Below are 23363 nucleotides of genomic sequence, written 5' to 3'. Positions count from 1 at the left end.
GTTGGGCACAAAGAGGAAGGGAGATTTACTCAAATTCCAGTGAAAAAAAAAAACACAGTTGCAACACTTATGGGACAGCTGTACGAATGTCAATCATCTTATACCAGGAAATCCAAAGAGCTGTAGAATTAAACTCATGCCTAATTTCAATTCATCAAAAGATCACAAAAAGTCTTATCCATTTTGCATGAAAACCTAAGATAGCTGCTGCAGACCAATCAGAAGACCATCTATGGAGGTGGATAAATCCAGCTGCATGTTTAAAATCAAATATAAACCACAGTATGACACCAGCACTGATTAATTCTGATTCATTCATCATCAACTGGTCCTATATGCTGTAATCATAGGAAAATAAATATTTACCTGACTGTGGTGGTTATCAACAAAAGGGCAGCATAGCAGCACAGGCACCGTTATTGAGTCATTTTTTTAGGTACACCTGTGCAATCTAATGCAAACCAATACCCTTGCTATGTTGTTAAGTTCGCTTTTAAGGCTCTTAGTATGTTCAGGTTTTTAATCACACAGTGGTCTGAATTAAATTGCATGTTTAAGTACTGAGATCATACTTTGGTCATTGTTGTACTGGAGTATCATTTTCAAGGGGGTAACTAATACTTTACCTTGTCATGTAGGTGAATTAATAGAAACTATTATAGAAAAAAGAACACATTCATCTTCCAAAGGAAATTTGCACATTTCCCCAAATGTCAACAAAATCACATTGAACATTGTAAAGACAGAGTTGTGTTATAGCATTGCAACAGATTGCACGGGCATACCATATGAAAAATGTCAGTTTCCTGTCTGAATAAGTGCCCGAACTGCAACAGCAATGCTTGGACCAACTCACATTTCCATCATTGTGTGAGTGTGAGTTAAATGAAGGATACAAAAGTTCAAGGTTGAATATGCACAAAAATGGATTTGAGCCAAAGTAAAGTGTTGATTAAAAACACTGTTTAATAGAAGTGCAGTATTGTACAGCAATGGCAACAGAGGGGAGAAGGATCAAGATAAAAGGCAGAGAAAGGAATATTTAGGACTTCCCACTGATGTTGACCTGAATGGACCTAAACAGATGTGACTAGTGATAACTGTCACAATGGGAGAAATCCCACAGCCGTTCCCTGGGTTATCACATCACAGCTGAAGACAAGTAGAGATCAGAGACTCCAAGGAAGATGAATAAAATAAGACAGATTCAAAAAGGTACAAGTAGCGGCGGCCCTGAGTAAAGATGTTAGGAAGCACTGTTTTAAATACAGTGACTCAGATGCTTCTGGACCACTGAGTTCATATTTAAAAGAGGTAATGTGCTGTTGTTGTAGTGTTACCACACCTCCATCTTTCTATCTGCTCATGTCACACTTGACAATCTAATTTGAGCAGAGGGACATACAGCCAGGGCACTGTGGTCAACAACTGTCAGAAACATCGAGTCCAAGAAGCATTAAGGGCTCCCGTGTCATATCTGGTGGGCCGAGGTGAATGTCAGGCACTTTCCCAGGTTCTGTGACAGTTGACAGCTGGCTGCAGAGACATCTCCATGTGGCCAGAAGGAAAATGTAAAAGGGGTTGATATGTGGATAATATCGTGTCGTAGTAAGGTCCTGATTATGACCAGGGAGGATGGAGGAGGGGCAGGTGCCACAATAGGAACGCAGACGGTGCAGCTGGGTAACATATTGTCTCCACCTGGTATAGAAACACCACATTGCTCTATATGGTTTTATCTCAACTTCACGGTGTTGTGCACCTCTTAGGAACAAGATGATACCAGCTCCTCCTTTCTTCTGGATGAGACTTTTGTTTGAGGGAGGTGGGGCTTTTCTGGTTACACCATTCATCATCCTGGTAATGATGGCAGCAAAATGGCTGCCAGCATTCTTCATTCTCTCTCAGACAAAGCTACCAGATGAGTATCAATCTCAGACTCTGACAGAATCCTGGAATATAAACACAGAATTTAACGGTCATATTTTTCGTTCTGCCAGACTTTGTAAACCAGACGCACACAGATGTTGTGAGAACACACTCAACCGTGTAAGCCCTTACTTTGATCTCATCCCTGGTTTTAGTTGTCGGGGATTTCCATTACACCTCTATTTTTCTCAAATGTTAAACATAACTGATGCATTTTGGACAGAGACAGCTTCTATTTAGTTTCAGCACAAAAACGTAAACGCCTTCAGAGGCAACAAAGAAAAATTTGCTGAGGAAGCTTGGGTAAATCTCCTTCTCTTCCATGTTTCTGTGATAACCATACAGGCCCTGATCAGTCAAACTAATCTATTACCTGTGGCAAGGATCATATTTCTCACTCATGGGTTTTGGATGTTTTCTGTCCCTCTATCTACCAAAAATACTCACCTGAATTTTGGCTCCTCTGTAGTAATAACTCCCACCTCCAGCTCAGAGGGCTTGAAGTCAATGGACAGTACAGTTGAGAGACATGAGATAGCCGTCTGTTTTTACAGATGGTGGAAAAATGGAGGGAAGAATGAAAGCATGAGGGAAGTGGAGGAAAAAAACAAAACAAATGGACTTAGATAATTAAAGAGTTCATTGTGGCAAGTAATCTGATTAAACAGAATATAATGTATAAATATTTATGGGATTCGTATGAAAGCCTGTGATTATACTAGCGCATTGCATATTGTTGTGTGTCCCCTGAACTGCATATGCACAGGCTGTAAAGATTTAACTGCAAATACACTGTTCAGTGTTTCCAAAAAAACGAGTTTTACTACCCATTGACATCTGAACAGATTTTCTACCCTTTAGAAAAACAACCACAGCAAAAATGTTTTCACCCTGCTCTGCTGGCTTACCAGTAAAGTTTACGTTGTAGAATAGAGGGCTGTTGTAAAAGGTAGAAGTAACATTCAATTTAGATGGCACCTATTTGCTTTAAATTCTTACAAGAACAAATTAAATCTTTTTGTTATATAATATACAGTATATTACATTATATCCAATATAACAACATCAATTCCTTGCATGAGTGCAACAGGTCCCTGAGTTCACCCAAAAAACAAAACAAAACACAGATTTGTGGTGAAGCAACAATTGTAAAATTTTTCCCCAATGCACCCTGCCTCCCAAAAAAAAAAAAAAAAAAGAGAAGAAGAAAAAACATATGATGCAAAATTTATGGCTTGGAAATTCTCTCAGTGAAAACCCTGGAATGTATTACAACCTATTTGACCATTACAAGACCATGTCGATGAATAGAGAAATATTGTAATTCGACTCTTGAAAAATGGGGAAAGATTTGGAATACTCTTTGTGCGTGCAGACACACACACACTAAAGTAAAATGAGTTTGTGTGCCTCATACCTCTATAGTTTGTTCATAAGTCCAATCCAACTTCTTCTTGACTTTCTTCTCCAGGAAACTGGTGGCCTCTGTCTGTTTGACCCCAGCTGCTGTGGCCTTAAAGCCACAGTAGTAACCGGCTGGATCACACTTATACAGCTGTGGACCCAACTCTTCATCCATTCCGACCGCTATCATGCCTGGATGAAGGGCACAAGGCACAGCAAAATTAAAGCATGACAGTAGGAACAGCATGACATAATTAACTAATAAAGCAACTGGTAATGCCTAAACAGGTCCTTGAAAAATAAATGCTTGTTTTGGGGGAAAAAAATCAATAACAACAACAAAAAAAAACCAAAAAACAACAACAACACAGAATCGGTTGATTACTATCTGTTGTCAAATATACAATACGTAAACTGAAGCTGATGTGGATAGAACACTAAACCTTACATAATATAAATTGTCTTACAAAAACCATTTTAATGTGCCACTCACCAACCGGTGATTCTAAAATAAAGGTATCCACCAGCACTGCTCATGGCGGAACCCATATTATCAGAAGTTAGATTCATAATGTGGCATGGTCTAAAACTAGGAAAACGACTCTAGAGTCAGACTGGCTGCTTTTTAGGCGACCGCACAGTTTATGCACTGTTGCAATTAGAAAAGCTAAGGTTGACCATTTTCTCTCTGAAGCTTCGAAAAATCTAAATAACCCCTTAAATTCTGAAAAACAATTAAATGTTAGCTGGTACCAACAACGAATTAGAGCTTCCATCATGTATTATCAAGGGCTCTTATAAAATCTATGACAAGGCAAAAATGGTTAATTGTTTTAATGAGCATTTCATTTCCTCTGGTTCCTTGTTCGAATCTGTTCGTGCTGGGTCTATGTCAGCAACTCATTTTTCTGTTACTATTAGTCCAGCTGTCCATCTTACAGAGGGTGAAACCTTTTGTTTTAAGCCTGTCACAGTGTCTGAGGTACATAAGGCTTTGAAATCCTTAGATTTTAGGAAATCTGGGGGTCCTGATCATCTTGAACCTTACTTTTTAAAGTTAGTAGCTGATTTTATTGCTGAACCTTTAACGTATCTTTTTAATCTTTCTTTGTTCACAAACAAAATTCCGACCATATGGAAGTCTGCTTTTGTTCTCCCTCTGTTAAAAGGTGGTGACCACAGTATCTTAAATAACTACAGGCCCGTCTCTAAATTGTCTGCCCTGATGAAGGTTGTGCAATCCCTTGTGAGTCAACAACTTGGAGAATTCTTATCAACAAATAATTGTTTGTCAATCTGTCAATTTCATTGAAACCTTAGATAAGAATCAACATTGTGCAGCCCTCTTTCTTGATCTGTCGAAGGCTTTCGACACAGTCATGCCATTCTTATTCTTTTGAACATTGGCATTTCAAAACAGACTGTCTTGTGGTTTGAACATTATTTATCACATAGAACACAGTGTGTACAGGTCAAAAGTGTCACTTCCAGCCTTCTTAATATTAAAAATGGTGTGCCGCAGCGCTCAACCCTTGGGCCCTTACTTTTTTATCATCTATATTGATTGTGTTTGTCAAAATGCTGCTGTGGCAAATTTTTATTTTTATGCAGATGACACTTTGATCTATTCTTCTGCGCCCACTCTAAACCAGGCACTCTGTCAGCTACAGCTTGCTTTTAATGCTGTACAATGTACCCTGTTTAGCCTGAAGCTTCTTTTAAACGCTGACGAATCAAAACTCATGACGTTTTCTAAGGCAAAATCTAAACCGGTGAATCTCCTGTCCATTACTATCGAATCAGTATCAATAATTTAAGTATCTTGGCTTCCTTATTGATGATTCATTCTGCTTTAAGCCTCATATTCAGCAACTTGGGAAAAAGTTAAAACTATAATTGAGTTTTTATTTTAGAAACAAGGCTTGTTTTTCCTTTGAAGCCAAAAAGAGGCTTGTTGCCCCTACTTTTATGTTTGTGCTTGACTACGGCGATGTTCTATACATGAATGCATCTGCTCAAGGGATACTGTCTACCACAGAGCACTGAGATTTATTAAAAATTTTAGATCTCATACTCACCATTGTTCTCTATATGCCCAGGTTGGATGGACTGCTCTATCCACTCGTATCCTCTATAACTGGCATGTTCTTGTTATGAGGCCATTATTAGCCTGCTTCCATCTTATTTAGGGAAGTATGTCCCTCAAAAATGCACTGGGAGCCATAACCTTTGGTCCCAGGACCTCTTCCTATTGTCTGTACCTAGAGTTCGCACAGAACTAGGGAGAAGGGCTTTCAGCTATGTTGCTCCTTTTCCTTGGAATGCGTTGCAGAAAATCTTAAAGTTATGGGATCTGGTGTCCGTTGTTACTTTTAAGGCTCTTTTGAAAGGCTTGGAAACAAGTACAACTATCTGTAGATGCTTTGATTGTTGTTTATTTAATTACAACCTTGCGATCTGTTCTATTTCATTGTTCTTATGAACATTTGTATTTGCTGCTGCCTATCTTGGCCAGGACTCTCTTGTAAAAGAGTTATTAATATTAATCTCAAAGTGATTTCTCTTGGTTAAAAAAAAAAAAAAAAAAAATCACATCCCATTTTGGACAAAATCTGAATTTAAGACCTGACTCTGGGACACACAAAAACGCGTAGACTCACAGCATCCAAGTGGCCTCATCTCAGCATTCTGTGTGTAGACCTGGCAGATGTCAGCCATGCGTTTACACAACATGTCCACAGGGATTTCATAGCCATACTTATACATCCAGTTAGCTGCTTCATACCGGGCCCTCTGGACCTGAGACCTGCTGTCAGCTGTGAGAAAGGCAGAGACAGAAAGTATATTTAAGAAAAATGAACAAAATAATGCAGAAATGAGAAAGAATTAATAAAAATGCTAAAACTGAGAAAGAAAAACATCACGGTGCACAAGCATCTGTAAGAAATCAGGTGTATTAGAAATTAGTGTTTCAATATGGATGTCAGGGCAGGCACTGACAAACTCAAGTAGCTTAATTATTTACTTCTTATTTGCTTCTGAAAACATATAGACTGGCCTGTAGATAAGATCTACAGTTTTTCTAAGTAGAAATGCAGTTCATATTGAACTCATGTTACCATTTAATACAAAGGTCACATAAGGAAACATGTCATTCTTGATTGTCACACTTATAAAAGGTACAGCTGTAACTTTTCTTTCTTCATTTATTTTTCATCTGGTTGGTGCATTTCCAATTCTATCAGTGCTATGGAAATGTCCTCACCATTTTAAACAAATAGTGGCAATATCTTTTGATTCCCCTAAGTTAATAACTGACCTTTGGTAAGTATTGTGGCAAAGTGTAACTTACCAGTCATGCCTGTCATAACACAACCAATGTTCTCTGTGATCTTAAATAGGTGTGTGACTGTCAAGGCGTCCAACAGCTTGTCCTGAGAAAGATATGATGTAAATGTTGTTAAATCAATGTACACCAGTGATATAACACCTGAGACAACAGCTGGGGAACCCAATCACATATGTTTTTGAAGGAAAAAGAAACACAATCTTCTGTGTATACTCACAGGGACTTTCTTCTGTGTGACAACCACAACACAGTCCTTCCCTCTGATGGCTACTGAGGTCAGTCCTCCCTGGTTGATTGCTTTGAAAGCATACTCTGGGGACAGACAGATGGTTACAAGAGAAAAATGGACTGATCAGTTAGGTACAACTGTGCACTGCAAACTTCACCACTCTGGCCAAACTTCTGAGTAGTTTTGTGAATGAATGAATAAACATCCATGTCTCTTTAGATTTAACATGAACAGATTTGTCAAGATGTTTTCTTATGTTGCTAATTTGTATGCTAACACAGCTTGATTTTAATGAGTCACTCATAACAGGTAATTAAATTAAATTGTGTGTTTAGGTAAAAAACGTGCTATTCAACTGGCAGCTAAATGCATCAGCAAAGTAACCAGCCTCGAATTCAATTAAAGTATAAATGTAAACTTTAGCTAACTTACAGAAGATACATTTAGCTAGCTGAAAGATCTAATAGCTGACAATTAAACGATCCTGGCGAGTAAATATTACTTTGTTGTCGTATTTAATTACAATTATATAATGTTGCCGTTATTTTGACTAAACCACGATTGACTGAAATAATAAATTTTCCGTACAAGACTATGTACTTGACTATGTACTATGAATGAGTAAGCTATATTATGCTCGCTAATGTTAGCCTGCTAGCTTGTAGTGATGACAGAGCAAGTTGAGCTGTGTTTCCTTCTTTCACTACTGACCGACTTGGTAGAGTCTTCCCTCCGGAGAGAAGATGGTGATGTGCCGGTCAAACCCTGCACTTGACCCCCGAGACATGACGACTCCAAAAAAACTGAGGTAAACTGGTGTAGACTGAATCTGAAACTAAACTGAGACACCACACAAACAAAACATGGCAACCGTCTGCCCCGGAAGTGATCTGTCCGACGGAGTGCTACTACACCCGGGTTAATTTCGCAGCGTTGTAGTCCGTACTGACGTTGCCCTGTCTTTAAAAAAAAAAAAACCCAAACCATTTATTAATAAAAATAGAAACAAATTTCTATTTGCTAGTTTAAAAAAGGTAACATTCATTCATTTGTGGTCAATATTTTATTCACAGGTCCAGTTTTATTCAAAACATGTAATTCATAGAAATAACATAAAACCACAATACTAATGAGTGAAATCACTGTGTGCATATTCAGTGCTTTTTTGTAAGGCAAAGCCATAGTTGTGGTACTTCATAGGTGCTCCTGTCCTGCGTGTCATCGTAGGGAAGATGCCATGAGTCTCCTGAAGTCTGGACAATGGTGTCATAGCCAAAAATACTCTAAACACATGCAGAGACATGACTAATTAATTGGAATGCTTCTTTCTTTGTGCCACTAACCCACCATCTCTCCTCCTTGTCCTGTTCCTCTATCTTACCTGAAAACGGACTCTCCCACCTGCTCCATGTCCATCAACCACTAGCTGGTGGCCCCTCTGCCATTTGAAAAAGAGCCTCCTGGTGGCTCCATCTGGCAAGCAGGCCTTGTGGTCCCTCATCAGGTCCCTACTCACAAACTGACAGTGATTCCCAGAATGCAAAGTGGCATACAGGAGGAAGGGGTCGTCCTCTGAACTGATAAACATAGACAGAAAGTAATGAATGAAGGTATGTATGAAAAAAGTAATTAAAACTAAGCCTTTTAGGAATAAACACTGTTAAACAGATGTATTTCCAAGCATCAATGTGCTCAATTTTACATTGAATTCATATCTTATTAGTCAGCCAACTGTGTGTTGCAGTATTGCAATTGCAGCATAAGGCATTTCATTTGAAAGCTGCTTTCAATAGATCCACAATGAACAAACTGTTGATGCATAATTGAATCAATTAATACCAATGATGTGCATTTGGGTACAGCACCTCAGTAATAAGCCAGTGTTAACCTATGCTGTAAAAGGATTATACTTTCTCCATACTACTATTCTTTATTAAAAAGTGCTCACATGTTTTCAGTGAAGAAGCAGTGGGCTTTATCCTGGATGAGATTCATGTTGCGCCTCTCCCAGGATCTGGATGGCCGCAACATGTGCTTCCTCCCCAACACCAGAACAGAAAGGCCCTGACGCTCCAGCTCTGACACCACTTCCAACAACTTAACATAAACAGACAACCACACCTTAAGACACAAGTAGTAGCGCTTACATGAGAAATACAGGCTTTAAGACAGGTTTTAACTTTGTTTGCATCTGGCACTCAAGCACTGGCTGTTAGAGTGGGTGTGCGTGTGAATGTCAATAGCAGATTGTAAAACACGCCACTGCATGTGAAGAAGACAGTTCAGATAGACACATGGATTAGAATAATTTTTGGTACTAAAGCATGCTACAACACAGCAGCATACAGACCCACAATATGTAAATAAATTGAATTTGCATGTGCACACATCACAAGTCATGTTTTTGGATGAGTTTATGGATCCATTAGGACAGTAAGAGCAACCGTTTCAGTCAGCTGCATCGACCACCAACATGACACAGCCAACTCAAGCTCCTGGCCAATGATTACTGGAACCCTGGCTAAAACATAAGATAATGTGCTGATGCTATGAAGCTCAGCAATCCATGTCCATATTGCCACAGCAAATGGTCTGCCATTTACTTTTACAGCACATACACAACAACTTTGTAGAACTGAGAAGCACTATAAAACTCTTGATTAGTGTGGCTTAGTGACTGTGGGAGCCCCGGAGACGTCTTTAAATGTCATTAATGTATATTATTGGACCTTAAAACATAACATAACACATGAATGTTGCTCTGTGCACCACTTTGCTGCAGTCTGAAAATACTGGTGGGGTTGGCATGAAAGTTTGGAAACATACTGATGGTCCCCATATAACAAAACCTCATGACTTTGGTAGCACCCTCTCTTTTCCAATGAAGCCACTTTAAAGTTCACATTTGTGGTTTAAATATCTTGAGAACCACAGGTTGGACAGCCATTCAATATGGAACAGAGTAGGCTCTGTCAATATTCAAAATTGAATGTCTTCATACATTCCAGCCCAAATATTGTGATTGACAACATATGATTATGTTTTAGGTTTCAGGAAAACAATACTGCCACTAAACAGCAGTTGCAACTATGCGATGTGAGAAAAGCAGTGAAATGAGGGTCAGACCATACAAAACAGCAAAACTTGACAAAGAAGCATGAAAATCATCATGATAAATGATCAAATATTGGCCTAAAACTACAAACTGTCACATCTAACTCCATAATGAGACGAATGCATTAGCTGTATTTACTAGCTTTTTCCCTTCCTTCTACCTTTACCCCCTACCCATTTTGTACCCTATTCCGCCCACCAAAGACATACATTTTAGGTTAATTGGTGACTCTAAATTGTCCGTAGGTCTGAGTGTGAGTGGTTGTTGGTCTCTGTCTCTATGTGTTTGCCCTTTGATGAACTGGTGACCTGGTCCAGGGTGTGCCTCGCCCTCACCCAGTGTGAGCTGGGATTGGCTCCAGCACCCCCACAACCCAGAAGGAAAAGCAATAGAAGATGAATTAATTCATTCGTTCATTTAGCTTTCCCATAAACTAGACAAGAAGCTCTGAAAATAAGTATGACAGTTTAGGATTTCTGTTGTCTTGCAGTTACACAATAGCTAAGAAAGTGGGCGAACGTAAAAATTTCACACATTAATATGAATTTAATATATGAATATGTGTGAAATTTTTTGGACAGAGACATATACACACGCACACACACAAAAGCACATGTAGTCATAACCATGCAGACAGATGTGGGAAGTCAGTCATGATATGGGTTGTTAAAATCAGGTATTGGCAATTTATAAAAGCACCTCCTACACACAGCTACTGTTCATGCATAAACACAAACCAACGTTAGTCATTGTGCAAGTGACTTGAAAAGCCCCTTGGTTGGACGAACATGCATGTAGGAAGAAAAACTAAAATCTAGACTTGAACTGTGGATGTGCATGTGTGTGTGTAGAGAGGACTCTGGCTGAGCACCACCAAACTGATAACCACTGCCAAGCACAAGACTTTGTTCCACATTTTGCATGCATGTGCATCAATGTGCGTGCTCACCATCTCTGACTGCCTGTTTCTGTCCTTGCTGATATTTGCTACATTCAGCCCATCGACAACCACATCAAATGCTGGCTTCCTCTTTACAAATGCCTTGAATCGCTCCAACTCCTAGAACAGACACATACACAAAATAAATAAATAAAATTACATAGAGAGATAGACAAAGAAAAATTCAATCAAAGATGGTGACACGTTTTCTGGAGAAAAACAGGCCAGTTGATACAAAGACATGAGTAAAGAGAAAAGTAATATCTGGTTATTGCACACTTCTCAACAAAAAGACTTTTGCTTTTCGAACCATGACAACAGATTTTTGGTATTTAACAATAGACTAGGCTGAGCAGCAAGACTGAGAACTGACCAAGAAAAAGATCTAATTTAGATGATGGGAACTTAGTTGTTTTGCAATATTCTAGACAAATGTACAAATGAGGATTATATCAGGTCAGCGGATTTCCACCGTTATACAAGGATTATATAATAGAGTCATTCTCACATCAATAATGTCTGCAACGAATTTCATGGCATCTCAACGAAAAAGATATTGAGTGATTTCAGTCCATCAACAGATCAGTGTCTATTCAGCTATGCTGGCTAAAGCAAATATATGTAAAGACACATTGTAGTTCTTTAATTTGTCAAATAAGTCAGGCAACCACTTGCAAACTTCCATCTATGATATTTCTGATTATATAATGAATAGCAACTACTTGCACAGAGAGGGGCTGGTGTCTACATACATCTGGGTACAATGTCAGACAATACGACAAGTTAATTATCTTGATTTCTTTCTAAATATGCTGTACGTGTACAAAGAAAGTCTGCAGAACTTTTTAATAACAACAGCGGTTGGTTCCCTACTGAGTTCATTGGTCTGATGGTTGGCTGATCCTCTCACTTGCTAATCATAAGCATGCCAGTAATAAGTCTATCTGGCCTTTCCTTCTTGGTACTGAGGTGGTAGAGTTCCAGCTGGCTGCATGAGTGACTATAGAAAACAGAATTATTTACCCTGTGCAACGATACAGTATACAAATCCCAATGTCTGCAGGTATTCACTGTCTTCCTGAAACTTAATATTAGCATTACCACAGCAGTTAAAACTGCGGCAGTTAGTTTCAGACCCTTCTCCCCTAACACACCTGTGGCTCCAGCGTGCAAAAATACTGAATCACAGATGTGAACCATCACAGAAAAGCAGTTTAATCTTAGAATAGGCCATCACAGGAACATTGTTGGTGCTTTCATTTTTAGATGGCAGCAGTATGGAAATAGGCCACTGTGAATTCCCCTGGACTTGAGACTGTGTGCATAGTATCGGACACAATGTACGACATGAAAATATGCAAAAAAAAAAAAAAACAAAAACGGCTGTAATATTCTGTAATATTTCCCGTGATAGATCTGTGATTTTGATAAAACTCGCAACAGAGCCTGTTGATGTCTGGCTGTCTATTTCAATCATTTTAATTCACTAAACACACAGGTAAAGTATGAGATTTGGCTAAGATGGGTGACGTGTTTTTTAGGTTGAGGCAGAAACAGTATCACAATGTCAATAAAAATTGTGTGGAAAGAAACTTTAAATTGGATTAGAGGAAAATTAAGACAGAATGAAGAGAAGGACAAGGAGGAAAAGAAACTGGAGAGAAAGTCCAGTATAATTATCCAGGGACTTTCCAGAGCTGATATGTGAAACCAGCTCATTGTACCGCTGTAAACACAGGCACAGGCACATATACACACTAACACACACTTATACAAAGTCTTGGAGTTCAACTTATGCACTGTTATTACACAAAGCATGTAAAGCTCCATAGTATTCTGAAAATATTGACAGCAGCTTTAAATCTAACCTGTAAGTTAGTATCATCTAATGAATGACCAGCTGCAGAATGTAAATACAGCTATTAGTTAAACATGCCTGAGAAACATCCTGTTGACTTTATCTCACCCTTAATAATCAGTGAATCAGTTTATTGTGAAGTAAATGTGCTAAACCTTGGCAGCTAAAATGCCAAGTTCATTTATCCCATCTATAACTGCTGTCTTACAGCATTTCATAAAATGTGCAACAACATGTGTCACTGCAACACATTTTAAGATAGCTCAATTAAGAAAATAAAAGCCCTACAAAGATATGTGGATGCAAATGTAAACTTTAAATTCGATTACAGTACATTATCATACTGTATTAATGCAGTTCAAATGGCAACAGGCTGCAGATTTTTGAGTTTCCATTTTGTTCAGGAAAAGATGAAGAGAACACTTAAGTAACTGAAATAAATGATAATTGTGATTTTTGATAATGAAGTCACATTTTTTTTTTAGTTGAATTCAAATTACTTTTAACAAAAGCGAGAAAATAAAAAACCAGCAACAGAATACCAAGTTTTAACCTGTTCATATGATAAAAACAGACTGAACTTCTGCTTTTCTTTTGGCATCTGAAACTTGTAATTGTGTTGTAATGTGTTAAAACAGCCAAATTCATGGCGTCCCTGTGGTAAGAAAAACATATTGCATGCTGCTTGGTGGTAATTCCAACAGTGTGGACCCCAAAAAAAAGCATTTGCAGAGGGGAAGGAAGTACTGCAATACAGTACATTAAAAATACATTTCAAATCCTTCAATACAAAAATGTTCTTCAAGATATGGCATGGTGATAAATCACCACTGGAAACTACAGCTTAAGACCTAAGAAAGTCCAATTGAAAACCTACTTATATTACCTACTTAATATTAAGAGTGTTGTATTAAACAGCACAAAGGTTTGTCACTCCATCTGCTTTTAAAAACCTACCATGTTTTTCTATGAGCTGTAACAGCCACAGGAATCGCACACTTTGAACTGATGCCCTCCCTCTGGTCCTCCTCTAACTGCCCCTGAATGCATCTCTCTTTCTTTGTTGTTGTCCGAAGCCTTTCAAATGAGTTCCCTTGAATGGAAATGAATAAAGTGCAGTTAAACTACTCTTCTGTCTCCCTTCATCTCTGCCTGCTTGGCGGGAGGTAGTTGTGATCCACATTCACATGCTGCTCCACACATTGGAAATCCCCTCAATCTAACTAACTATTCCACCAACAATCTCTCCCTGCCTACTGAAAAGCACAAAAGAACATGTGCAAACTTTCTCTGTGTTCATAAATTACCGGTGGCAAAAGATTAAAGTACATATTGCTGATGTAGACAAGTTTCTCTCTGGAGCTATTTCAGGTGAGCAACCTTATTTTTCATCAGTGGCACTATAAAAAATACAGCCAGTACATTCCAATCCAATGAAAAGCTTGTGCTCTGGCTCTCTCTCCTCACAGACAGCACACATATGCACATGTGAGATAAAGCGATGACTGCATGCTTTTGGTTATAATAGGAGGCACACTGTTTTCATTTAGTGTTTAAGTTTACATGCATTTGTCTGTGTACTCTTTACTCAAAACCTTATCATCTGCAGGCTAAAGCTGCCTATCAATGGGGAGGTTTGACTCTTATCACCGTGACAACCATGAGTGATACATTGAGCGTGCAGGCCTCACGCTTAACCCCTGTGACTGGAAGACCAATGGTCCTATGTAACACCCCCCCCCCCATTCCGAAACATGCAAAATATAATTTTCACTTATTAACATTTACATGAAAGTAATAGTTCGATATTTTGGGAGAGTCCCTTACTCTATTTCTTGCAGAGCATAAAATTAAAAGATTGATATCAATCTCATATCTGCCTGCTCATTATGATGCTAGCATTAAGATTGGAAACTAACCTGCCTCTGTCCAAATATAGCGCAGTGTACCACCACCTTAAAGATTTCCATTCATTTAAACTAAACTGTTAACATGTAGAACATGGTACTATTGTCAAATACAGCTTTGTAGCGCAGCTTACATGACCTACATTCATTTTCTGGTTGGCTGTAGTGTAATAAAGATTATTATTATGCTATATGAGATGCTAATAATCTTAATCTTAACTGTTAACACATGTAAAAGAACGGGAAGTTAATGTGCCTTCCTAAGAAATTCTGCCCCTCTTGACTGATAAAGGTGTGAAAAAAGTGAACTTGCTTGTGCAAGCAACCATGACGATGGGAAACTAGGACTACTAAATGCCGGAAGGAAGCCCAAAGCTGTGAGGATAGTGAGATGACTTACTCATATCGTCTATGTGTCTTGGGCTAGATACTTAATATCAGTCATCACCGTTCATGGAAATCAATCAGCACAGCCTTAAGACATGATAAAAACTGAGACTAAAGCTAAACTTAATTTCCTTTAAACATCTCTTTGGAAGCTGTTTGGCCTTGTTCATCTCAACAGTGACAACACCTGTTTCACATGACAGTGAGAAGATGGTGTGGGTAACCTCAGTGAGACAATGGCGCCATCTAGCCAAAGATACATAAGCTACTGTCTCAGTGCTAATATCAAATTGTTGGTAAGAGTTACATTATTTTAAAAACAGGTTCAAATTGAAGATGTTTTAAAGGTTCTGGAAATGATGAACAAATATGTTACTGTTCATGTCATGCATTTATCTAAGGGTTTATATTAATGTAACTTCATATCATCAAATGCATAGTTATTTATCTCTATCTACTAGATGTGTATAAAATTTGAATTAGTCACAGTTCTGAAGCCATGAAAACACTGAATATATGTGTTTTTGTGTGTACCTCCGGCGTGGTCTTGTTAAAAACATCTCGTCCCTGAATGATGTCTGTCATCACTCTGTGTTTCAGCTGATGGTACTCCTCAACAGTTAGCTGGATGGACTCTAATGCTGACCCACAGCATCTACAAAGCCCCCTAAACACACACAAACATATACCAATAAAGCCACCTTTGACTTTTACACAGTGCACGTCATTTTACACATTCACAAAAATTGATTAAATAAAGTAAAGCAGCAGTGAAGATTGACAATGTTGTATAACTGTGGTGTAATTACGTTGGGGAGGCTCTTGTCCAACTTCCTGTCCATTTCTGTCCTGGTAAACTGAAGACAGCAAGAATAAATACACATACTTAATATGCAAATCTACTCTCCTACATTTTAATTATCTGTAAACTGCTTTGGCAAGTAAACATTTATGTTCAAACCAATAAAATTGTGTTTAGAAACTGAACAGAGTAATACAGATAGCAAGGACCAAAGGAGGTGAGGAGAATGAAAATGAAGGCAGAAGACTGTGTGAAGTTGAAGCAGAAAAAGGGAAATGGCTTTGAGTATCATTAATTTTCTTTTCATTCTCCAGTATAAAAGAAAGAAAAGAGAAAAACTAAAGGGTCACATTACCTGTAAAAAAGAAAATGAACCAACTCACAGCTAGCACAGCTTAGTTACCCAACAATGTGAACCAACTGAAATTAATTATGGTCTTATTTGAACTGGCACTGCCACTGTGTCCACTCCAGAGCCCCAATTTCTTTGCTAAAATTAAGCTTCAAAGCAGCACTTTTTAATTTCTTAACTGATGAGACAAAGCAAATATCTGGCTGTCAGAAAATTGATTCTTTTTAGATTTTAGAAATGTTTTTTTATGGCAAGAAATTTTAACAATGATGCAACCAAACCAACCACTCTCTCCTACCTTTCGAACCAGGTCTTGATGCTGCTAGCGAGGTCACACTTGGGGTAGATCTGGTTGTTCCTCATGTACAGGAGAATCCCCAGCAGCCGCTCCTGGTGTTCAGACTGAGACATGTTCCCTGCTTCCACTTCCCCCTTCTGCCTCACTCCCTTAAACAGAGCGTCCCAGGTCTCTGGGTGTGGATTCAATCCCTTTCTGATTAATTCATCATAAAGAGTCCAGGCTGTGCTCAGGTCACCATGTAACACTGCAGCTGCAATGATTAAACCATAGTTGCGTGATGATGGCGTAAAGACCTGTTGGGGTGACAAAAAAAATCTGGTGATGACATACAAACTATGGGTGTTAGCGTTCTGGAGAAGCAAACTGCTCTTTACCTTCTTAACCTGATGGAGGAGGCTGACCGCCTCCCTCCATCTGTCTGTGCGGCTGAAGGTCTTAATAAAGAGGGTGGAAGCTCCTGTTTCCAGAGAGGAGAAACTTTCTCGCATTATGTCATACACCTCAAACACCTCAGTATCGTGGCCACCACTCACACATAGTGTAAGGTACCGAAGCAGCAGCTCATATGACAGCGTTCCTCTTTCCATGGCTACAAATGTCAGGAGAGACCTGCGGCAAAAAGACATACGCCAAATCTTAAACAAGCAACCAGTACATCCAAAAATATTTCCAAAAATCACAGAGACACAAACACACTCCTCCTCCTCTCACTTGGCAACACTCAGCTCTGCTCCCGAGGTGAAAAGTGCACCAATCATCATGATGTCAAAGCGTTGTGGATTTCCAAAAGATTCCTTCAGCTTCCTCCATTCAGCAACAGAGAGTGGCCGGTCAGGAGGCACTATCTTCCCTGTAAAACATCCATATGTTAGTGGAGAAGATTTAGGACACTTTTGTGAATGAAAGTGTATGTCATTTTAATGTTTATTAAGTACATTCAAGTTAATCTAAGAATCCTGTGTAGTTATTTGAGCTGGAAATACTGATGTATTTTCTACCAACTGTACAAGAGAGTCAAAGCTTTCCACAGTGGGAAGATGTCTAATAAAACAGGCAGTTCCAGTATGTCCTACCTTCTCCTCTAGTTGACCTCCTTTCCGGCTCCTCCTTAGGATCCTCTCTACCGACAGAAACCAGGGGTGCTTTCCTCTTCATTATCTCTGCTGTCCTCTTTGCCGTCCCAGCAGAAAACACAGATTTTGGGAAGGCAGTCCTCTGCCCTACAGTAAAACTTTTACTTTCACTGTCCTCTGCATCTTCCCACAGTTCTCTTTGTTTATGTCTGATGGTCCTGTATCTTAAACCATCCTGTCCATCACCCTTTCTTTCCTTTCTAACTGCCTGCCTGCCACCTGAGTTGGGGTTAATGTCTTTGGTGGACAAAGAGCGTGCTGTGGGAGCCAGCTGTGATGGCTTACACAGAGGAGTCGGAGTCACGAGAGCTGAACTTCCTTGGTGCAAAAAAGGCTTAAGGGGTTTGAGGCATAGTCTGACTTTAGATATCATTTTGGAGCACATGCTCTAAAATTTATCCTATGGGCTTATTTGAATTCAGTATAATATATTCTGACTCAGGTTCATGTAATGCTACATGACATTTAGCTACTTTCCGAAAACTTGTTTCCCAACTTACCCCAAACTGACCCTTGCTGCTGGGTACATATCTCGGTATTCTGGAAATGAAACAAACCATGAGCTCGCCTTGTGCGTGTTATTACCGGATGTTAAAGACAATATATCTCTCATTGGTTAGGAAGATAAAACAATTTAAGGCTGACTACGTTCTCCCGTCGACGATCAAACTAAAAAACGAACTCTATTTCTTTTCTGTTTTTCAGGACTTCATGAGTTCATTTAGTTACAGGCATGATTGTAGTCGCACACATATACGTCATCAACGTTTGACAGCTCTGTTTCTGTGCTGCGTCAAGTTTTTATGACGACCACAGAAGGACCGGAACAACAGCTTACAAAACAAAGGAGCGAAAAGAACCCTACTCGATAGTGAGAAAAAAAAAACATTTAAATAACATTTTCAATTGCGCATTTAATTTCCACAGATGCCTACTTGTTTCTTAAATACATTAGAGCTTTATTTCGAATTGTAACCGGAAATTATTTTCTTGTTCGGTGATTAACTTGACGTGACGTTTCTTAGCCACTGCGTCATTTTACACAGTTTCAAACTTTTGGTTTAGGGACGTTTTAGCGATGAAACGTTAAGTTTGGAGAAGAAATGGCCAAAGAACAACAACCTCATTGGTCGGATATCTTGAAAAGGAGGCTAGTAAACTCAAAAAAAGGTAAGCAATAATGTTAACTTTGGCTAACGTTAGCAAGCTAATTCATTATGGATTGAATCTACTGAGCTAAAGTAAAAAATACCGCGGACAAAAACTACATAACTTGCATGACTGATTTTGTTATTTTTACCTTATTCTCGTGTTTCTGCTTCTGCACAGACGAGAGAAACGAGGAGGAAAAAAAAGCTGAAGAAACTGAGCTGTTCACCAAATATTACACAGAGTGGAGGGGAGGAAAAGACAAGGACGAGTCCTACAAGACCATCCCGCGTTTCTACTATAGGGTATAACGCATAACACGAATAAGTGTTGTCATTTGTGTCATTTGATTTGTGTCGTGACAGCAGAGGGCTAGTGAGAGTGTGTGTAACAGTAAATAAATGCCTCTTTTCCATTGAAAGAAAAACATGGGCGTTCAAGGAAGATCTATAACCACTTCATTCCTAAATCATGATTAATCACACTGCAACAAAACAACCCAGTAAAATGATCATTAATGTTTTAATGGCTTCATATGTAATGATGAAGATATGCAGAAGGAAAGCTAACTCCCGGTGATGCTGCTGCTGCTGCTGCTGCTGCTGCTGCTGCTGCTGCTGCTGATGATGATGATGATGATGATGATGATGATGATGGTGATGTTGATGTTGATGTTCTGCAGCTCCCAGCAGAGGATGAAGTGTTACTGCAGAAGCTGAGAGAAGAATCCAGAGCTGTCTTCCTGCAGAGGAAGAGTAGAGAACTGCTGGATAATGAAGAGCTGCAGGTGAAACACACACAAATTCAATCTAAGGTCATTCTTCAGCGTGAATAGCATCTGTTTAGCTGTCTTTTTATCTTTCTACTTGTTTCTCTGCAGAATCTGTGGTTCTTGCTTGATAAGCACCAGGTACCTCCAGTGAGTGGAGAGGAGGCCATGATCAGCTATGAAGCATACCTGCAGGTGGGGGAGAGAGCTGGGCCCAAGTGCAAGTAAGTAATAGGAAGTAGATGTTTACTGGCAAAGGCATAAAGTTTAACATGCCTGCTTTCTTTAGAACTGGAAAAGCTGCATACACACAATTGCAATGTGGCAATGATAGTTAACTTATAAACCAAGTAATGGCTATATATTAAGAAAGTGGTTGATGCATCATAGAATAGTTTGTCTACTGTCAAGGTTTAAGGGTTTAAAATAAAATGAAATGAAATGTTTTCATTGTGGCAGGGGAAAGGGGAATATGACTGCTGTTTATCTGTTCCTCTGTGCTGAGGAAAAGAGCATGTTTAAACTAACTTTAAACTAAATAAAAGCATTTTACCCTCCTTTTTTTTTTTCCCTCAGAAAATTCTTCACAGCCAGAGTGTACGCCAAGCTGCTCCACAACGACCCTTATGGGAGAATCTCCATCATGCAGTTCTTTAACTATGTTATGAGGAAAGGTTTGGAGCTTCACAGTCTCAACTATCTTGTTCTAGTTCATATCTTTTCACACGTGTGCAAACATTTGAAAGGATTATTAAACTAGAAACATGCATAGTAGGCTTAGTAAAAAATCTCACAGCCCCATTTATCTACTTGGACTTATCTGCACCGATTAGTATTGACTGTTACTCATGTTTATTTTCTGTGTGCACCTAGTGTGGCTGCATCAGACCCGGATAGGTCTAAGTCTGTATGATGTGGCAGGGCAGGGCTACCTCAGAGAGTCGGTACGGACTTTGATCAGTAGTCAGAAATTGCTATATATTGTTAGGTTGTACTGAAATGAAAAAAAGACTCTCCTCTTCTGTAGGATCTTGAGAACTATATCCTGGAGCTCATCCCCACGCTGCCTCAGCTGGATGGATTGGAGAAGTCATTCTACTCTTTCTACGTCTGCACTGCTGTTCGCAAGTTCTTTTTCTTTCTCGACCCACTTCGAACAGGTGAGAATGAACCCCTCTGAACCTCCACAGCGATCCATGTAATATTACTGACAGAATCATAGTGTTGTCTTGGACTGTCAGACTGGTTTCCTATATCCATCCAGCATGTAAAGAAGCAGGATTTGCACCAAAAACGGGCAACTTGGTTGATTCAATCAAAACTCTTTCAATAGAGTTAGTGTTAGACTTTACAGTCAAAGTCAGAAAGATTTAATTTACTTTTGTTGCATGTCTCTGTTTTTTAAATTATTTTTGTTTCTTTTCAGGAAAGATTAAAATCCAGGATATCTTGGCTTGCAGCTTCTTGGATGACTTATTGGAGGTAAAATGTTTTTTGATGAATTTTTTCAATGAATCTTTTTCCATCTACCTCCACTCTATTTTCAAAACCTCTGATATTTTCATTTCTACTTTGTTGAGTTTGTGAAGTCTCTCTATTATCAAGGTAGTTTATTTGTAAAGCCAAACTTTTAGAATTCAAAATATATACTGTAACTGTAATAGTTTAACTTAAAGTTGTGTCATAATGCATTTGTGCTGTTTCTATGTTGTTCTCCTACTGTTGGTTCAATGTTACATGGCTAAGCAATTCTCCCGAAACTATTGTGTCACCCTTTACTTTTTTTTCCTCTCACTGCGCTCATAGTTGAGAGATGAGGAGCTATCTAAGGAGAGTCAGGAGTCCAACTGGTTCTCAGCCCCATCAGCTCTGCGGGTCTATGGTGAGAACATATTTGTGTTTAAATGGTTGGTGTCCAGTCTCAAATCAAATGGTCCTGGTGCTGAATGATGTTCAGCTGAATGGAAGAAGTCTGGGCCTCACAAAAGCAAGTCATATTCAGCACTGATAAAAATTGATAAAATGCTAAAGAGAACAGACAGTACCAAATGATTACCTATTTTCAATAAATTGTACACAAAATCAGATGATTAAATGTTGGTGGAAATGGTGCATGTCCAAAGTATATGCAAATCTGGAAGACAAATATACTGTGTACCAGCTGCTGTAATTGATTCTGAATCCACAAAAAAAACGGTTTAGTTGTGGGTTGGTTTGGGTGTGTATGTGAGCAATCACCCGAGTTAAGGTAAGAGCTTCCAGTCTGCCTGATTTTTATCATCTGTGGATTTTCCCACCTCTCTCTGAAGGCCAGTACCTAAACCTGGATAAGGACCACAACGGCATGCTGAGCAAGGAGGAACTCTCCCGCTATGGCACGGCCACTCTTACCTCAGTCTTCCTGGACAGAGTGTTTCAGGAGTACCTCACCTATGATGGAGAAATGGTACAGTCAATAAGATTATCAGCAGCAGGACTAGCGGATGTTAAACATTTAAAGAAGGGTGAAAATCATTTGCCACAACCCGGAAACAGATAAAGCAGTTGAAGATTAATGAATGCATGAAAAAACATTTGTTGTTCTTTCCCTCACTATTCATGGTTTCAATGCCTCATGTTCGTGTTCAACTGAAATGAACATATTAAGTTGATCTTCAGCTACTCATTGAATGAAGACAGTGTGTGTCATTTATGACACTTATGTTTAGAGGTTTAAGGTTGACGTCTGGATCTCTTTTCTGTGCATATTAGTTTATTAATGAGATTGTATCTTTCTTCTCTTACTTCTCAGGACTATAAAACCTATCTAGACTTTGTTCTGGCTTTGGAAAATAGGAAGGAGCCTGCAGCATTACAGTATATATTTAAACTTCTGGACATGGAAAATCAAGGATACCTCAACGTCTTTTCTCTGAACTACTTTTTCAGGGTATTTGCTGCACACAGACAGTCCAGGCACTCATTTAAACATCCTAATAAGAAACACAACTGCGCATACGCACACAGACATTCGTATTAACTGTGTAAGTGTTCTGTGACGCTTTTGTGTGTTTTGTACTTTAGGCCATTCAGGAGCAGATGAAGCTGCACGGTCATGAGCCTGTCTCCTTTCAGGATGTCAAGGTATGTTGTACACACACGTACCTGCACGAGTTATGTTCAGCCTGAGACATTCACTGTGGTGGCATGATCTGAGATTAAGAATAACAGCTTGACTTTACTGTCTCTGTCTGTCCTCAGGATGAGATCTTTGACATGGTGAAGCCTAAAGACCCTTACAAAATCACTCTCCAGGATTTGGTTAATAGTTGCCAGGGCGATACAGTCACCAGCATACTGATTGACCTTAATGGTTTCTGGACTTATGAGAACAGAGAAGTGCTGGTTGCCAATGACAACGACAACAGTAACACGGCTGACCTGGATGACACATGAGGATGTTGTTGAGTTTCAGAGATTTAATTCCCAACAGTAACAAAGATAATTTCAGCAGGATGCTGAACCCTAAGCTGTTGAATCCTCTGGATGAGATACAACTAAATAGGTCACTCTTTGGACTGAAAACTTAACAGATGAGATGAAGTGTAAATGTTGTTGTTTTTCAGCACAGAGCTAATGTACATATTTTTGTCAATGACCATTTTAAAATAAATTTTTCCTTTTCATTCTATTTCCGATGCCTTAATGTGTCAGTTATTTGTGTAGGGCTAATGAGAGCTCCCAATCATTAACACAGAGA

At 39.1% G+C, this 23363-nt stretch overlaps 3 protein-coding genes across 4 annotated transcripts; 1 reads left to right on the top strand and 2 right to left on the bottom strand.

The window, feature by feature from the left end:
- Nucleotides 1-947: 947 nt before the first annotated feature.
- On the bottom strand, nt 948-7807 carry psma6a (proteasome 20S subunit alpha 6a). Its single transcript, XM_029493498.1, has 7 exons — nt 7623-7807; nt 6900-6994; nt 6686-6767; nt 5994-6149; nt 3347-3525; nt 2377-2471; nt 948-1952 (listed from the first exon to the last, which is right to left on the bottom strand). Exons 1-7 carry the CDS (start codon nt 7696-7698, stop codon nt 1895-1897), a joined length of 741 nt encoding a protein of 246 aa, XP_029349358.1. The 5' UTR covers nt 7699-7807; the 3' UTR covers nt 948-1894.
- A 163-nt stretch (nt 7808-7970) lies between these two features.
- Nucleotides 7971-19062, bottom strand: prorp (protein only RNase P catalytic subunit). 2 transcript variants are annotated; one of them, XM_029494431.1, is made up of 11 exons: nt 19007-19062; nt 17647-18246; nt 17285-17423; nt 16948-17182; nt 16571-16866; nt 15928-15975; nt 15653-15785; nt 10976-11086; nt 8860-9008; nt 8293-8488; nt 7971-8194 (listed from the first exon to the last, which is right to left on the bottom strand). In XM_029494431.1, exons 2-11 carry the CDS (start codon nt 18089-18091, stop codon nt 8066-8068), a joined length of 1881 nt encoding a protein of 626 aa, XP_029350291.1. In that variant the 5' UTR covers nt 18092-18246; nt 19007-19062; the 3' UTR covers nt 7971-8065. The 2 variants fall into 2 exon arrangements, 1 of the variants encoding a protein (XP_029350291.1); XR_003840377.1 differs by lacking the exon at nt 19007-19062 and having other exon boundaries at nt 8057-8194; nt 8293-8483; nt 17647-18466.
- On the top strand, nt 18539-23294 carry ppp2r3c (protein phosphatase 2, regulatory subunit B'', gamma). Its single transcript, XM_029494432.1, has 14 exons — nt 18539-18577; nt 18772-18876; nt 19036-19160; nt 19538-19642; nt 19736-19848; nt 20201-20298; nt 20498-20568; nt 20652-20784; nt 21051-21106; nt 21431-21506; nt 21934-22070; nt 22416-22553; nt 22688-22747; nt 22865-23294. Exons 2-14 carry the CDS (start codon nt 18810-18812, stop codon nt 23057-23059), a joined length of 1374 nt encoding a protein of 457 aa, XP_029350292.1. The 5' UTR covers nt 18539-18577; nt 18772-18809; the 3' UTR covers nt 23060-23294.
- Nucleotides 23295-23363: the final 69 nt, after the last annotated feature.

This window comes from Echeneis naucrates, chromosome 22, assembly GCF_900963305.1.
Source record: "Echeneis naucrates chromosome 22, fEcheNa1.1, whole genome shotgun sequence".
Lineage (NCBI taxonomy): Eukaryota > Metazoa > Chordata > Actinopteri > Carangiformes > Echeneidae > Echeneis > Echeneis naucrates.
Note: the sequence above shows the minus strand (reverse complement) of the source record. Positions and strands in the feature narration are given on the sequence as shown.

Coding starts and splice junctions, on each gene's coding strand:
- psma6a (XM_029493498.1), bottom strand. CDS start 7,698: ATGTCTCGGGGGTCAAGTGCAGGGTTTGACCGGCACATCACCATCTTC. Junction 6,150..6,685: donor TGTTATGACAGGCATGACTG/GTAAGTTACACT, acceptor CCTTTCTCACAG/CTGACAGCAGGTCTCAGGTC. Junction 1,953..2,376: donor ACAGAGGAGCCAAAATTCAG/GTGAGTATTTTT, acceptor TTTATATTCCAG/GATTCTGTCAGAGTCTGAGA.
- prorp (XM_029494431.1), bottom strand. CDS start 18,091: ATGTGCTCCAAAATGATATCTAAAGTCAGACTATGCCTCAAACCCCTT. Junction 15,976..16,570: donor ATCAAGACCTGGTTCGAAAG/GTAGGAGAGAGT, acceptor TGCTGTCTTCAG/TTTACCAGGACAGAAATGGA. Junction 11,087..15,652: donor TTAACAAGACCACGCCGGAG/GTACACACAAAA, acceptor TGTCTGTTCTAG/GAGTTGGAGCGATTCAAGGC.
- ppp2r3c (XM_029494432.1), top strand. CDS start 18,810: ATGGCCAAAGAACAACAACCTCATTGGTCGGATATCTTGAAAAGGAGG. Junction 20,569..20,651: donor AGGGCTACCTCAGAGAGTCG/GTACGGACTTTG, acceptor CCTCTTCTGTAG/GATCTTGAGAACTATATCCT. Junction 20,785..21,050: donor TCTCGACCCACTTCGAACAG/GTGAGAATGAAC, acceptor GTTTCTTTTCAG/GAAAGATTAAAATCCAGGAT.